Genomic DNA, 18,046 nt, shown 5'->3' on the forward strand with positions numbered 1-18,046 from the left:
AGGGCTCAAAAGCAAGCCAGGGATTTAAGAATTTAAATCACGATTCCTTTCTTCTGCTCATTCAACATAGACTTACTTCAGAAAGTTAATGGAAGCTATAAAGCGGTAACATCATGGGAAAGGGTTTCCATGAGATGAGTGAGGCTAATATATGGCCTCTGATTGAGGTCCAAGTTTATAGAAACACATGAGTTCTCAAATTATTTCAGTGGGATCTGAAGTAATCAGCTCCAGAAACAAGTCCACCCTGGTTCTCGCTTGGCAAGTTGTTCATAGTTATTTTTGTTTACACTCAAAAAACAAAAAGAAACAAACAAAAAACTAAGACAGAATAGAAGGTTTGAATGATAAAATAATTTCCTGTGTTTTTAATAGTGAGAAACAGAAGCTGCACATTTCAAAGGCAGATAGTCACATCCCATTTAGAACTCACGGCTCCTTTCTTTCATGAAGCAATGCTGTGAATCACATAGGCTCACGTCTCTACCTGGACAGCTCCTCAGGTCAAGCTGCATTTTAGAATGCAGCAATATACAGGTCTGTAAAATTTTTTATTAAAATTCTTTTTTGGCAACTTTTAAGAAACAAGAATATTGTATTTAAAAGTATGTATGGGTGTATGCAGACTTCGATTCAACGGTGAAGAGTAACGATTAAAAAGATGATCAAACAACTTATAAAGTTAAAATCAGTGAAATATTAACTGGTTTTTAAAAATATTGCTCATTACCCTGATTGCACAGGATGAATTTCAAGGAAGTTAGCTGAGGTCAAGACTGCGGGTTTACCTGTAATGATCTCCTCCGCAAAGGACAGCTTGGGTTTTATAATAGTGAGATCATCTGCCCTGCCCATTTGAATGTGGAATTATTGCCTCATTTTAGCATTTCCAGGGTTCATTCACAAACCTATTTTAATCAGTGTTTCTCTATAGCCAAGAAACAGCTGCATTTTGCAACACAAAATCATGCATCTTTTCATACTCAGGTTTCCTCTCACTGCTTCCAGGAAAACACTGTAAAAACTCGAGGACTATTAAAGTCCACACTATCAATGCAGTGTTTACTCATGTGTCTTATTTCTTCCTCTCAGGATGCTACCTGTTTATTATTTTCCAAATCATTTACACATGTATATATGATGTATAGGGATTCTTATACTCAATATAGCCTTCAAATCCTACAATCGCGAAAATGTTGTAAGTTTTTAAGGAAGACTCAATATTTCCATATAAAATAATGAAAAGCTTCCCATTAATTGAAAGCAAGTTTTCCCTCTTCATTTTAATATCATAAAATTTCCTGTGAAGATATACTGATACTTAAGAAATAAGTACAGTTCTTATTAAAAACCTGACTTTATTAGGATTAGTGTTATCTTTACTTACAATTTAAAAAAAATGCGGTCAACATTATTTTGCACTCCCAGCTCATGAAAATAAAAAGGTCTGTTTTTAAATTACTTCTTAGTGTTTCCAACTGCTGATATGATAATATTTATGAATTCATGAGGTTCTTTCAAAACCAGAATGAGTAATAAAATTTAATATTTAGGAACAATACTGGGGGATATTTTAGATTCTATCCATAAAGCAGGCATCTGATTAATTTTTGAGTACTATTCCTTGAAAGCCATTTTGTGTGTGCTCTCAAGATCCCTTTGAATGATAAAGAACTCACCTCGTCCAGCCGCCGTTCAGTTCCCAGAGCCAGGAGGTTATTGTATTCTCTTTCAAGAATCTGCCTTGCCTGTTGACACCAAATAAGAGTTACCAGCACTGAAATCACATTCTCTTTAAAAGAAAATAGAGATTATATTTATCTGAGAAAGCATTACAAACCCTCTTTTATTTATGGTGTCTTAAGTTTTTAGTCCTCCACACCTATACGCCATTGTAAATGTAGCCTATAAATAAAAGGTAGGGCAATTTTCTTTCATCTGTGAACAGCAGAGAAATAGCCTCACACAAATGTCTGATGTTTAGGGGCGTTGACCTTGCTTTGCTACTTCGTTCAAAGTGAGTATTTTCTATAAAATTTGAAACACATAAAAACAAAATAAAAACTGAAGTTAGAGTGCCTAATTTTGAGTATCCTATGCACACAGTGCTCGAACCTGGTCAATGATTACCATTTGGGGAAACTTTAGATAATTAGGATTCTTGTGTTCTGTCTCGCGATACCTGATCTCTTAGGTCTATGCTATAGTTTGCAGATTTTATTTTAAAGTTTTAAGGAACTCTGGTGATTCAAATAATTACTCAGATGTGGGAATCAATGGCAGGCGTACCCAGTGCTAAAAGTGTCTGTATAATTCAGTCATGTAAATAGAAATGACTGCCTCTTGGAGAAGCAGAAACTGAAGGCCATCTGTCAGGGACATTGTCTTGGGGAATCTGGCATTCAGGTGGGAGGTTGGACCACATATCTCTAAATCTCTTCCTGCTTAATTTTATGATTTTGTTTTGGCTCGAATTTCAGTAGCTTGAAATTGTAGCCCCAGTGACTATTTCCAAGGTTGAGCTAACTCTCATTTGGAATTATCAATACACAGCCAACTTTTCCCCCCTAAAAGTTGAGTTTGTCATTATATAAATTAGGACACAGGGCAACTACAGCACAAAGGGGGCTTGCCTGGGTGTTCTGTGTTGGAATCTGCAGTAATAAAGCTAAGCTGCTGTAGTCAAAGTTCTCATCCAGGGCTATAAGGGAGCCATGCACACCACTCTCAAGAATATTATTTGCATATTCTCGAAGTCCAATTGCTTGGATCCAGCGAATAACTCGATCATTGCTCCACACCAACACATCTAGGAAAAGAGGTGCATCATTTAAGGTACAGTATTTTGCATAATCAACAAAACTACCTGTTGAAATGAGCCACAGGCATCTGGCCCCAGGTCATCATTTATGCTGATTTTGTTATCCACTCCCTAATGAACCCGGACCCTTCCGTGCCATGTGTTAACTGTTTAATAATGAACCTATTCTACTTTTAGCTTAGGAAAAAAGTTGTTGTTGCAAGGGTGTTTGCTATCACCTAAATGAGAGCACTTCCATCACATGAAACACAATGTCTCCAAGTGTTTGTTTTCATTTAAAAGCTCTGGGGATCTGTCTGAAGTTCAATATTTTACCACCAGATGGGGACATTTCTTGAGACATAGCTTCAGTAAAGCGAGCAAAAGGAGAAATCTAGAAAGGGTATTCATCAGTGTTTTTTAACCACTATTTAAATATTTCATATAGACTAGAAGAGGCTTTTTTTTCTCACCTGAGTTAATAAACCAGAGACCAGAATAGTAAGATAAAACAAGGACTAAATAGTTTGACACTTCCTTACTATTTTGGCAATTCATTATTTTAAATCTCATACTAATGCAAGAATCAGGCACTCAGTCAAATCACAAGATGATTTTCCAATTAGCTTGAAAGCAGTATTTTATTGAGATATAAAACATATTAATTAAATTTTTTCTGAAATTAAAACCTTTAGAGAAAAATATCATAAATGCATTTATTAGATAAAAACATATCCAAGTATATTTTATTATTTTTCCCATTTCTTCCCATTATTAGTTGACAGAATGCTATATAACAACCAATAAAATAGTCAGAAAGACCAGAATGTTCCACAGAAAAGAATTTTAAAGAATTTAAGGGAAAATTAGAAAAAAATTGAAACTTTTCTAATCCTATAGAAAAGGAAATGAAACTCATAATTTATTATTACAGTAAAAGTAAGTTTTGTTATTGCTTTTCTAAATAAAATTTACACCTTTTCCAGGAAAAGTGTAAAGAATATTTTGGGAATTATTTTACAACTATAGCTGTTTATTTTCTCCCATTTAATTTAGAAACAAGGTAGTATTTTTTTGGGGGGGGAGGTGAAGGAGTATATTTTTATACTGTTTTTGAAAAGTAATACTAATTTGTCTTAATGCATTCATTGTAAACAAGTTAGGCTTTCTTGTGTATAACATTAAAGCAATGAAGTGACAACTCAGCCCCACAAAGGGCCACTCATGTCCTGTCTCGGTTGCTATCCTCATGGTAACAATAGCCAGGATAACCAATATACTGACTATTTTCACCACAGATTAGTTTTGCTTGATTTCTTTAGGTCTTGATAAGTAAAATAATGTGATATGTACTTTTGTGCCTGTGTCTTTCACTCAACATGGGATTCATCCATGCTATGGCAAATAGCAGTAGCTCGATCATTTTCATTACTGTTAAGTACTCCTTGTATGATTATGCCACAGTTTAGCCATTCTACTGACAGGCATTTAGGTAGATTCCACTGTGAGTTATTAAGGATAATGCTTCTTTGAATATTCTTACATTTCTGTTTTGTTACATATATTCGTACTGCTGTTGAGTAAATAACAAGAAATAGAATCGGCGAGTCATGTTTTACACATAGGTTTAACATTAGCAGATATTGCTAAATAAATTCCACCTTTACAATTTAAATCCCAGAAGCAGTGTATGAAAGTCTGCATCTTTACCAATATTTTGTATTTTTCATTTGCTTTGTTTTGTTTTACTTGCTTGTTTTTAGCCATTATGGTAAATTTTGTGTCATTATGGGTTGAATTATGTCTTCCCCCACCAAATCTGTATGTTGGAGTCATAATCCCCAGGACTTTATTTTTTTTTAATTTAAATTATATTTTATTTCAAGAAAATATTGATTTAGTTGAAAACCAAAGAATCTAAAAAAAGTTGTTGGAATATTTGCTCAAAAAACAGCATTAAGAACTGCGATGTGAAAAATAAATCGAAGAAAGCTGAACACAGACAAAAAAAGCATTGAAGAAACACTTCTGTTAAATCTTTTTTATTGATACTATTTATTTCATAATTTTATTTATTTTTATTGTTCAAGTACAGCTGTCTTCACTTCCCCCCACCAGTCCCCTCCATCCCTGCTTCCCATCCTCAATCCTACTCCCATTGGCTTTGTCCATGTGTCTGTTATACATGTTCCTTGATGATCCTTCTCCTATTTTCCCCCATTATGCCTCTTCCCCATCCCCTCTGGTTAATATTAGTTCATTCTTTATTTCAATGTCTCTGGTTATATTTTACTTGCTTGTGTCCATACTACCCAAAGCAATTTATAGATTTAGTGTAATCCCTATCAAAATACCAATGACATATTTCACAGATATAGAACATTTCAAAAATTTATATGGAACCATAAATGACCCCGAATAGCCATAGCAATTTTGAGAAAGAACAACAAAGTAGGAAGGATCACAATATCTGATACCAAACTATATTACAAGGCCACAGTAATCAGAAAAGTCCGGTAATGGCATAAGACACACAGATCAATGGAACAGAATAGAGAGCCAAGAAGTAGACCCAAGTTTCTATGGTCAATTAATATTTGATGAAGGGGACAGAAGCATAAATTGGAGTAAAAATAGCCACTTCAACAAATGGTGTTGGGAGATCTGGACAGCTACATGCAAAAAAATGAAACTTGACCACCAACTTACACTATACACAAAAACAAACTCAAGGTGGATAAAAGACTTAAATATAAGTTGCAACATCATAAAAGTCCTGGAGGAGAATATACGCAGGAAACTCTCTGATATTCCATGCAGCAATATTTTCACAGATCTGTCCCCTAGAGCAAGGGACATAAAGGAAAGAATAAATAAATGGGACTTCATCAAAATAAATAGCTTCTGCACTGCTAAAGAAAACACCAGCAAAATGAAAAGGGAACCAGCCATATGGGAAAATATACTTGCCAATGATCTCTCGGACAAGGGTTTGATCTCCAAAATATGTACAGAACTCACATGACTCTACTCCAAGAAGACAAACAATCAAATTAAAAAAAATGGGCAAAGGACCTGAACAGACACTTCTCCCAGGAGGACATACACAGGGCCCCGAGACATATGAAAGGATGCTCAGCATCACTAGCCATCAGAGAAATGAAAATTAAAACCACAATGAGATACCACCTCATACTGGTCAGAGTGGCCATCATAACCAAATCAACAAACAACAAATGCTGGCAAGATTGTGGAGAAAAGGGAACTCTAGTCCACTGTTGGTGGGAATGCAGACTGGTGCAGCCACTGTGGAGAACAGTATGGAATATCCTCCAAAACTAAAAATAGAACTGCTTTTTGACCCAGCAATTCCACTGCTGGGATTATACCCTAAGAATCCCAAAACACCAATTCAAAAGAACCTATTCACCCCAATATTCATAGCAGCACAATTTACAATAGCCGAGTGTTGGAAGCAACCTAAGTGTCCATCAGTAAATGAGTGGATCAAAAAATTATGGTGCATTTACACAATGGAATACTATAGCAGCTGAAAGAAAGAAGGAGCTCCTACCCTTCGCAATAGCATGGATGCAACTGGAGAGCATTATGCTAAGTGAAATAAACCAGGCGGTGAAAGACAAATACTACACAATTCCACCTGTAAGTGGAACCTAACCCCCAGTATTTAAGAATGTAATCTTATTAAGAGAGATGGTCTTTACAGGCATAATCAAATTAGAATGAGATCCTTAGACAGAGTCTTAACTCAATATGACTGGTTTTCTTCCTAAAAGGGGAAATTTGGAAACAAAATATGCACACAAGGAGAACACCATGTGAAGATGAAGTTAGAGATAAGGGTGACACTTCTACAAGTCAAGGAACACCTAGATTGCCAGCAAACCATCAGAAGGCAGGGGAGAGGCATGGAACTGAATCTTCCTCACAGCCCCCTCAAAAGGAATCAAGCCTGCTGACACCTTAATCCAGCCTGCAGAACTGTGATGATACACTTCTGCTGTTTAATCCTCCCCGTCTTTGGTGCTTTGTTACAGCACCTCTGGCAGACTATACGTATGATATCTCACTGTAGTTTTGACCTGTCACTCCCTGATATCTGCATGTTAAGTAATTTTTGTATATATATATTGGCCATTTGGAAATCATCTCTTTAAAAAAAAGATTTTATTTATTTTTAGAGAAGAGAGAGGGGGGAGAGAGGAGAGAAACGTCAATGTGTGGTTGCATCTCGCGTGCCCCCTACTGGGGAACTGGCCTGTAACCCAGGCATGTGCCCTACACTGGGAATTGATCCAGGGATCCTTTGGTTCGCAGGCCTGTTCTCAGTCCACTGAGCCACACCAGCCAGGGCTGGAAATCCTCTTTTATGAAATTCTCTTAAGTGTCTTTTACCCATTTTTTTAAACATCTGTTCTTTTCTTATTCATTTATTAGAGTTTTATAGATATTCTATATATGTTTCCTTTGTTGGCTATGAATGACAAATAGTTTTTCCAACACTTGTAGTGTCTTTTGCTTTTTTAAATTTGTCTTTTGGTGACCATTGTCTTTAAAGTTCATGAATTTCAGTTCATCAGTTTTTTCTTAGGGTTAACATTTTTTGTGTTATGTATAAGAAATATTTGCCTATTTCAAAAGGATTTGAAGATATTTCTCTATGTTAACTTTAGAAGCTTCATTTTATTTCATTTAATTCTGTACTTTTCATATTTAAATCTACACTCCACTTTGAACAAATATTTGTATAGCAGAAGGTAGGGTCAATGCTCTTTAAGAAGAAATTGAATGTCCAAGTGACAGCATTGTAGACTGAAAAGCCTGCTCACTACACTGTCACCTATCACAAATTGAGGGTTCATATAAGTGTGAGTCTGTTTCTGGACTTCTGATTCTAGTCCACTGTTCTATTACTTATTCCACCTAGATCATTCTTTCTTATTTACTGTAACTTATTTACTGTTTCTATTTTGGTAAGGTATTAATTTTTAATAAATTATATTTCTTAATCTATATGAGAAAATCTTGAGTTTTTTTCTTTATGCTGTTAATTTAGTCAATTACACTGATGAAAGTATCAAATGTTAATCATAAAATTCTTATATGCAGTAGTTTAAGTCCTTTACTTTAATTTTATATCTTTTTCCTTGGCTACTCCTGGCCTTTGAACCTCAACATACATTTTAAAGTCTGATATAGTAAATTTCAATCTCCCCTCTCATACGCTTTTGGGTTTTTAAGATTGCATTGAATCTATAGATCCATTTTAAGGTTTTATTTAATTTCCCTCAATAACTAGTTTCAATTTTTTGTTAGGAGTCTCATAAGCTTGTTCCTTTTATTTGATGCTTGACTCTCCTATTATATCTATTGTTACTATTTTGTATATTAGAAATATAGGTGATTTTCTATTGGTATTGTGAATTTAATATTTGCGTAATAGTTATAGAACTACTGCATTAATATTTTTCTGTTAAGTAATATGTGTGTGTCTTTTCTAGAAATTTGTCTATAATTTTTCTAATATTTTGCCATAAACATTCCCAAAAATCCTCTAACCATTTTAATATGCAAAGGCCTTGTAGCTACATGAATTTTTATATCTTATATTGGTTATTTGTACATTTTCTCTTTCTTAATTTTGGCAGGAGATTGCCAATTTTATTAGTCTTTTCACAAAACCAAAGGAACTTTTCAGTCTACAATGCTGTCAATTGGAGATTCACTTTCTTTTTAAAGAGCATTGACCCTACCTTCTACTATACAAACATTAGTTCAAAGTAGAAGGTAGATTTAAATATGAAAAGTACAAAATTAGATGAAATAAAATTAAGCTTATTTGGTAGTGTTCGTTTGCTCCAATTTATTTGTTTTATGTACTATAACTTCTCTTATTTTTATTATTTCTCTTCTCCTACCTTTTTGAATTTAATTTTTTTTTATAACTTCTTGAGATAGTTAGATAATTATGTGTACATATTTTCTAATAAACGTAGTCAGGGCTATCATAACATTTGCTCTGGCCTTCAAGTTTTGATATCTCAATTTTAGTATAATTTAGTCAAAATAGCTCCCAATTTCTTTGTGATCTCTTCTTTGATTCATGGGTGGTTTAGAAGTGTATTGTTTAATTAACAAATGTTTAGAGATTTTCTAAGTTTTTGTTTCTGATTTTTAGTTTAATTATACTATGTACACACAGAGGCATAAATCTGTATGTTTGTTGTATGTTTTGGAATTCACAGTATGTCTCAGTCAATTGTAGTAAATAGTCGATGTGTCCTTGAAAAGAATGCTTCAGATGTTGGGCAGAAAAGTCTATACGTGTCAATTAGGTTCAAATTTTTAATCATACTTTTCAAATTGCCTATATCTTTATTAATTTATCTACTCATTAATTTCTAAGTTTTTAGTATCTCCCACTATGATTTTGAAAATATTTACTTCTATGTTTGGATCTGTTTTTGCTTTTCATATTTTAAATCTATATATTAGATACACACAAATTTTCCACATTTTCCCTTTAATTATAAAATACCTATTTATTTTTAGTAATGTTTCCTGCCTTAAAGTCTATGTTCTGATACTAGAAATTACTTAATATTTCACACTTTCCTTAGTTTTTATTTCCTTTACTTTCAACTTTTCTATGTCCTTATATTTATGGTTAGAAATAGCACATAATTGTTTTTATTTTTTCATCTTTTTTTATAAGATTTTATTTATTTTTAGACAGGGGAAGGGAGGGGAGGGAGAGAAACATTAATGCGTGGTTGCCTCTCACGCGTCCCCTACTGGGGACCGGTCCCACAACACAGGCAAGTGCCGGAACAGGCAATCCAACTAGCAATCGAACTGGTGACCTATTTCCTTTGCAGGCGGGCACTCAATCCACTGAGCCACACCAGCCAGGGCTCATCTATCTTTTTAATAGGATTAGTTACTTCACTCCCATTTAATATTATTGCTCATATAATGAAGTTTAAATCTACCATCTTTCAATTTGGCTTACCTGTCTTTGTTCCTTTTCTCTTTTTTCTTGTTTTCTAAAAATAATGTCTTTTAAAAATTATTTTTTCTACCCCTCTGTTAGCTTTTAATTTTACATTTTATATTGTTCTTTTAGTAATCACACTTAAAGCTTATAATATATATCTTTAACTTATAATTTCCAGCAAATTAGTACTTTATCATTCCTAGATAATGCAGACCTTCTAACAATTTTGAGTCTACTGATTCACTTCCTGCATTTTGCATTATAGTTGTTCTACATTACATTTCTATGTGAAATTTAAACCCCACAGACAGTATTATTATTTTTATTGTCATTATTAAAATTTCCCATACATCCCTTCCATTCTCCTTATACCACCTACATTTAAAAAATTCTGTATGTTTTTTTTCCCTGAATAATTGATTCTAATGTTTCTTTTCTCTTTGACTTTTTTTTAGTAATGTAATTTTTCAGATTTTATTTGTATGAACCTCTATTAAGTTTGCCTTTAATAATGAGGGACATACAGACTTTTAGGCCAGAAGGTAGTTTTAAGAAACATCTGAGGATGTCATTTCATTTTCCTCTGGCGTATTTTACTTGCGGAGTCAGATATCTCTTGCTGCTCCTCTGAAGGTAATGTGGAGTTTTCTCTGGCAGATTCTACGGTTTTATTGTTGTTGCTGTTGTTTTTGGTCTTTTTCAGGTCATGATTTTAAGCAGCTTTACAAAAGCGTGTCCACATGTGTTCCCACCTCCCCCTTTCTTTTTAGCCCTGCTAGGCCTGCATGGAGTGTTGTGAACCTGCAGCTTGTTTTCATTCCCCGCCCCCCCGCCCCCAATCTCTACTGCTTCTTCTTCATTCTCTCTTGTCTCTCTTTCTAGGATTCCAGTTATACCTATACTAGATTTCTCACTAATGATCTGCTTTATGTTATTCATCCTTTTGCTTCTTTTCATGTTTTAGATTTCAGGTCATATGTTTTAAATGATGGGTCTTTTATTTCACTAAACTTCTCTTTTTCTGTTAAACCACCTATCAAGTTTTTAATTTCAGTTTTAAACTTTCTGCTTCTTCATATTTCTGTTTGTTCAGCTCTTAACATTTGATTCTAGCTATATACTAAATTTTTCCATTTTGTTATTTATTTTTCTTAACGCATTAATCACAATTGTTTGAAAGTCTATGTCTGAAAAAAATGATTCAGGTACACCTGTGGGCACGTTTCCATTTTCTTCTTGGTTTTCTTATTTTGCCCACATATATATTTTATGATTGAAAATGTCTAGAGAGAAAAGTTGAGTAAAATGTCAGGCTTATTTATTTCCTTTTTCTCCAGGATCTTGGTTCTTCAAGGCCTGGCAGCGTTAGCACTTTTCAATGACATTTTTTCCCCCGCTCTGTGAGACAGGGACAAGCAGTAGAGAATGACAATCTTACCTCCACACATTTCTCTTCTTTCCAGAATCTTAACCTTTTAAGTCAGGGGTGTTTTATTGTTTTCTGCTGCCTTTAAACAGCTGTTTATTGATTTATCTAGACATTTACTTGTTCATTTAATGTACTCCATTGTCGTCAGAAGTAGATGTTCCTTACATTAGTTTGTGCTCTTTTTGTCTCAGTCAATTTACAGCGATGCTAAAGTATATATGTATGTTAATCTGGAAGCTAGATCTCCCTCACATCTCTCTTCTTAACTCTTATTGTGATTTGAACAATCTTATTGAAAAAGAAAGGCCCCAAGTCTCTCTTTGGACTTAGCTAATATGGAATGTGGGGAAAGACTCAAAATGTTTACCTCCCACAGTCTTATTACTATTCCCCTCTTCAGTCAAAGCAGAATGAGTTTCTCTTGGTAGGAAGAGAGTTACTGTCCACCTCACAGCTTTAGCTGTTTCTTCCCCCATGTCTTCAGCAAAGCAAAGGACTTCCTTAGTGATCTTTACTCTATATGAGAATTGTATATTACATATATTAATATATTACATATATTACAGGTTTTCCTGGGTCAGTCCTAAAGTACACACTTTCCTCCGAGTTTTCATTAGCTTGCTTCATTAAGGAACAGAGATCTTAACAAATAAAATGAAAGTTGGTTAGTATTATACTGTGATTATATTAATCAGCTGCGGTGGGTTATAGCACACTTGCACTTCAGTTGGGCAGGTACGTATACCTGACAGCAACGGTTATCCGATTGTTTTCTCTAAATGCAACATTTTGAAAAAAGTATCGGGATAATAATTTCCTAATAAAAACTCAACAAAACTGTCATGTTTTCTTTGAACTAAGTAGATTTGTGAACAGAAAGTGTTCTTTTCTAGAGCTGGGTTTATATTTTGATAGTCTAAGACATTATATATCACCATTTTTTTCTGCAAATATATTGAGATAGGGTATATGGCAAAATGGTTGTAACCCATAAAGTTTACAAGGACAATTGTAAAGATATTAAGACTAACCCCTAAGAGATTTATGGCTTAGAACTGGCAGAAGACCAGCCCAATCCAACATGCTGACTAATTTCACATTTTGGTAGTCCCTAACCTCATTATTCACTCACTGGAATATATTAGCATACTAAACTATTCCAGCATTATCAGAAGTAGTTAGTCCATATAAGGACAAAAAATGGCTGACAATGTTCTTCTGAGAAGTCTCCGCCCCTTTCTTGGAAAAATCCTGAATATTTCTCCCCTTTTCCTCAATGACCTACCCCTTTATTAAATGATCCTCAACAGAAGAGGTAAATCCCAGTAGGGAGTGGCTGCTCTGTAATTAAGAGTTATCAAATATATAAAATCCATTTATTTACAGTGTGAAGGGAAATAAGGCACTAATTCAAACTTTTTTTTCAGAACAGCAACATATCTTTTTTTTCTTCCATTTTATAAAGCAGATCCCTTTCTATAAATCTGTTTCCCAGCAAAATGTATGCCCTGACTTTAAAGCTTTGTACAAATCTGTTGGACCTGAACAATAAATGACTAGAGATCTGTGTTGACTGTTTCCTAGCAACAAATTAAATGTTAGTACATTCTTGATATTCACATGGTGTCCTCTCTTTAGAAAGCTGTTTATTAAGGTCAAGGTTAATTAACACTTCAGATAATAATAGAGATCCCCTAGTCACAGTCAAGAATTATTCCTGTAAATGCCATCAGATCGGTTATAGGAAACAGGGGCTATTTATGATCTCACTTATAGCTACTTACCATATAGTAAGTTGTTTGTGTTTAATCTTAGTGAATCATGGAAGTTTTTTTCTTAGAGCTACACTGTAACCAGTAAATGCCAAATACTGATACAGTATTTGATGGAGGATTAAATGGGTAATTCTTTTTATTTATATCTATTTATATATGAAGTATTCTGTGTGATGAGACCAAACATAATAAAATCTAATTGGAAAAAAATACTTCAGAGAGAAAATTAGAAAGTGATTAATAAATTCAAATAATATAAGCCAAAGATGAACTATCATGAAAAAAATGATATACCATGTTTCTCTGAATCATAATGAGAATGTTCTATTAAAAGTTTGACAAAAACATCTACATGGAGTCATCTTTAAAACAAACAGAATGTATAATTAATAGGTTCAGAGGAATACATTTCAATTTAAAAGATCAATACTATGCCCCAAATGAGATATTTACCTTGCAAAGTGATTCATTCTTTTCTGTCTTTTAATCAGAAAAGTAATGAAAAAGAAATAATGATGACATTATGCTAGCCAAATTCTTATGTTAGCTAATGATCATTGTAACACATAGAGCATTTTAGGTTCATAAACGTGAAAGCTAAAAATCCCAGAGAAAAAGCATTTGATATGAAAGATTACCTTTTATTTCATGTTGGCTTGCTTCTCGTCTTCTTTCCAGTTCTTTTCTGTCATAATTCAACCTTTTTAAGCACATAATTCCATACTGTAAACTTGTTCTGTTATTTAAAAAAAAATTAAATTTATTCAGTAGATGAAGAATATTCTTTAAATATAGGTAATGCTTTGTACTACTTTTTAAGGCAACATAAATTGTTTGTATTTAAATCAATCAATCAAACAATTAATTGAAATATATTGGGGATGCACTAGTTAATAAGATCATACAGGTAACAAGTATACATTTCTATGATACCTGATCTTTACATTGCATTGTGTGCCCATGATCTTTAGTATTGTTGGAAAATAAAGTTATAATTATTCTAACTAAACACACAGTGTTTCTAAAGTGTAAGAAAAGTATTTTCAAAATGAGGAAGTTATAGTCTTGAAAATACCATGAATTATGTTGTTCATCCACATGTCTTTGTCTTCCATTAGGCTATTTTGACATAATCTGCACACAAATGAACATTTTATTTTTTGAAAATAATTTAAAGAGTCCCTATTACGGAGACAAGAAGGACTGTGTCAGAAATTGATACTCTCTTTTACAGCTGATAAGAACAATAATATAAAAACATGGATAAGTTAAGCAATAAAATAGAGAACCAAATACTAAGATGAATACTTAGAGTCAGCAACTCTAAGTGACACAGAAGTATGTGAAAGGAACCAATCCGTAAACATCGAAACTCTAGAAAGGATATTAGGCAAGAGCAGAAAATTGATCCTTAAAGGATCAGATGCAAAGAAAAGGTTATTATAGAAAATATAGCATCATGAACACCAGATTGCAAATGGAAGTTTAAATGTGTGGTGATCTTGAGATAACAATGTCTAGGGTTGAAATCCATGTGAGCAAGTCAGGAGGAATAAAATTACATATAGAGACTGGAGTTATACTGAGCAAAGCTTTGCATTCAGTGTAAGTGTAGAATACATCCAGGTGAGAGAGAATCATCAGGCAATTTTAACAAGAGAAAGAAAGACAGTAACAATTTCTGTTTAAGGAAGAATAATTTGGTAGCAAAATAGGAGATGGGGAAAATAAGTAAACCTAAGAGACAAGGAAGCCAGTTAAGATGTCAGTGCTGCCAAAATAATGGTCATCATAAGGACAACTGCCATAGAGTGAAAAAAAAATTCAGAAACCAGAGATGTTTAGCGAGAAGAAAGGAGAAGGTTTGGCGATATTAGATATAAATCATATGGGAGAGTATAATAATAAATCTTTAGGCTTCAAGAGTAAAGAACATTGATTATTAGTGATTTCTTAGGTGTTTAGAAATACCTACAAATTTAGACATACACACTGGCCAGGTGACATGTAAGTGTTAAATGCAATTCTAAGCCCTGCACTTTAATAAAGAAAGCATTGAGCTCAAATATTTCAGAACGAGGGGAAAACAAATATAAATCTGCATTAAATGGGTGTTACAGACTGAATTGTGTTCCCCTAAATTCATGTTTAATCCTAACACTCAGTCCTTTGACTGTAAACGTATTTGGAGACAGGGCCTTAAAAGAGGCATTTATGTGAAAATGGGGCCTTTAGGGTAAGCCTTAATCCAGTCTGGCTGGTGTCCTCACAGGAAGAGGAAAACTGGACACACAGACAGAAACTATGGAGGTGGACACACAGAGGAAAGACAACATGAGGGCACAGTGAGAGGGCGGTCATCTGCAAAGCAAGAAGAAACGAATCGTGCTGGTGCCTTGATCGTGGATTCTAGGGTTCCAGAACGGGGAGACAATGAGTATCTGTTGTTTCAGCCGCCAGCCTGTGGTATTTTGTCATGGCAGCCCCGGCATCCTAATTCAGTGGGGTACCAGATAATGGTGGTATAATAAACATCCTAGACGTTGGGCAACTTGAGGTTACACCAATGGCTCTTGGCAAATTTCTGCTAAGCTTTTATAAGTAATATAAAATTGAGCTACTAAAGGATATATATTATTACAACAATGCCTGTCAGATTTCCTTTCATGGGCTGTAAAGACAATGAGATGCAGTAGGCAATCAGGTACCACCCACTTTGAGCCAGAGCTAAGTAGAGCTTAAAGATGAAGCTTGTGTATTTTCCAGAACAAACAAGAACTCTGCCATTGAGTTATTTTTATTTTTTAAAGAAAACTTGGTTATTTGTAATAATCATTTCTACTATACCAATGAAGTGATTAAAAGTAGATCCAGTGAAGGATGGAAAGAACACAAGTGTGTCATACAAAACTCTAGTATTCAAAAGTCTAGTGAAACCACACAAAATTGGAGGGACTAGATGTTTGGTGACAGGGAACTTATTACTTCGCAATGTGCATGCTATAGAGCAATTGATACAAAGTTTCTACTGAACATAAATCACTCACCTTAGTGTCTGTCTACACATATTTGAACTAGAAAAGTATTCAATACATGTTTAAGAGAGCAAATATTATTCTTCCATAACTTAATTATACTAAAACATAATAAACCTTATCTGAGGTCTTTTTATAGCCAGGATATATTCTTTCACTTCATGAACCTTTCTACCAGACTTTTACCACTTTATCAAAAACAATATAATGTGTATAAACTAATACAATTTATTATTGTGATCTTATCATAGAGTAGAACTACTATTATGCCTCTCAATAAAAGCAAACTAAATATGCCCTGGCAAATCATTAACTCAAATTGAGATATCTGTGCCAACTATAAGCCACATTACCTTTTTCATTTGAACTGTTTTTAAATCATGGATTGCCCATCCATCACTTTAATGGTTTTTTTTAAACTATGTTACATTTTTCTCTACTAAATTTAATCCAACAGTTGTTAATAACTGTATAGGATTCAAAATATCTCTAAGTTTGATTAAAGAGCCCCAATTATTATCATTTTATCCTAACTTTTTATCATTATATCTGATTTTAATATCATTTTCATTTCAGTCCCTAATTTAATGTTGAACAAGATGTGACCAAATACAGTTTCCCAGGCCAAAATCATCCAGATTTATGTTCATTAATTAATCACCATAATCAACTATATATAAAACAATCACAATCCAACTGACAATTTTTCATATGTGACATGGTATTATAACAAGCATTTTGCACCATCTAGATGGTAAACAACTTGAAAAAAGAAGTTGCATTTTATTCATCTGTGTGTTTACAGCTGTCTTACAACCCATTCAGGTTTTTTCTGAAAATTAATATACAAATAAGCATAATCACTAAAAGATTTATGTTCAAAACAAAACACAAAGTGTTCTTTGAAGCAGAATTCTGTCTTAAATTTTTTTCTAGTGTATCCCTAAGTTATAAAATTTATAACCACATATATTTATACTTGACACTGGCTTAATTTTATTTTTAATAAGTAATTTTCAAATATGAAAACATACACAGGTACAAATCATAAGTATGGGATTTCCTAAAGTTACAGTAAAAAAGATTTATGCTGTATGAGAATTTTATGAATGTATCATTTTATAAGCTTTGGTCACATAATATGAACACAGCTCTATATTAGATAGGCCCTGTAATTTTTTGCATGAAAATATTTTGCCAAGTAGATGTTCACAGGTGTTTTGAATAGCACATAGTTTCTATTTCCTAAACATCTCTTCTTGATTCAGTTATATGTACATTATTTATTGTTTAATGCCTCTTTGGAAGAAACGTACCGATGGAAACTATCCACCATTTTTAAATGGACACGGAGATCCTTTTTTGTTAGGTGGTCTAACATTCTTGCATCTACCAAGCATTCCATAAAATAACTTCTGTACTGAGGTAACCCCAGGCTGGGAAGCCATTCATTTCCAATCCACTCGTGGTTCATATCTCCATATGCCAGGGTCTGTAGAAAAACCGGACACTAGAATTGTTTTATAGCAGTCAAGTTTCTTAGCCAATAAAATGAGATGGTAATTGGGGGATCCTGCCTATTACTGTAACTGATACTTAATTACTGTGATATATGGAAACAATGGAAACAAAGCAGAAATAATATTTAGTCTCTAAGATCTGATTTACTTTGGTACAAAATGGAACTCTGTGTGAATGTATTAAAGTACTTGTCTATAGGAAATGATGGTATTCAGTTTGTATTCTCAAAAAAATTACATTTTATACACATATGCATTTGTAATAAAAAAATTAGAAATAACAGTATAATACAAATGCTGAGCTTAAAGATTTTTTATATAAATAGGTTTATTTATTTTATTTTATTTTTATTTGTTAGCTAATACTCCACCATTTCCTTCTCTTCAATGGTATGACACTGCTATGGTAAAATGGCAAGTCTTCATGTGAAAATAGAAACTTCAGTAAACGAATGAAGAAAGGAGCAAC

At 33.6% G+C, this 18,046-nt stretch overlaps 1 protein-coding gene across 4 annotated transcripts in view; it reads right to left on the minus strand.

The window, feature by feature from the left end:
- PPFIA2 (PTPRF interacting protein alpha 2) overlaps nt 1-18,046 on the minus strand; it is a 446,295-nt gene that overhangs the window by 6,105 nt on the left and 422,144 nt on the right. For all 4 annotated transcript variants that reach the window (XM_054580164.1, XM_054580163.1, XM_054580167.1 and 1 more), the window contains 4 exons: nt 17,374-17,567; nt 13,661-13,758; nt 2,634-2,809; nt 1,680-1,748 (listed from right to left, as the gene is read on the minus strand). In XM_054580164.1, the coding sequence (XP_054436139.1) occupies nt 1,680-1,748; nt 2,634-2,809; nt 13,661-13,758; nt 17,374-17,567 (537 nt within the window). The remainder of the gene's footprint in view (nt 1-1,679; nt 1,749-2,633; nt 2,810-13,660; nt 13,759-17,373; nt 17,568-18,046) is intronic.

The sequence above is a fragment of the Pteronotus mesoamericanus genome, unplaced genomic scaffold (genome assembly GCF_021234165.1).
Source record: "Pteronotus mesoamericanus isolate MK-2021 breed Mesoamerican mustached bat unplaced genomic scaffold, CSHL_Meso_final contig_56, whole genome shotgun sequence".
NCBI classification, from domain to species: domain Eukaryota; kingdom Metazoa; phylum Chordata; class Mammalia; order Chiroptera; family Mormoopidae; genus Pteronotus; species Pteronotus mesoamericanus.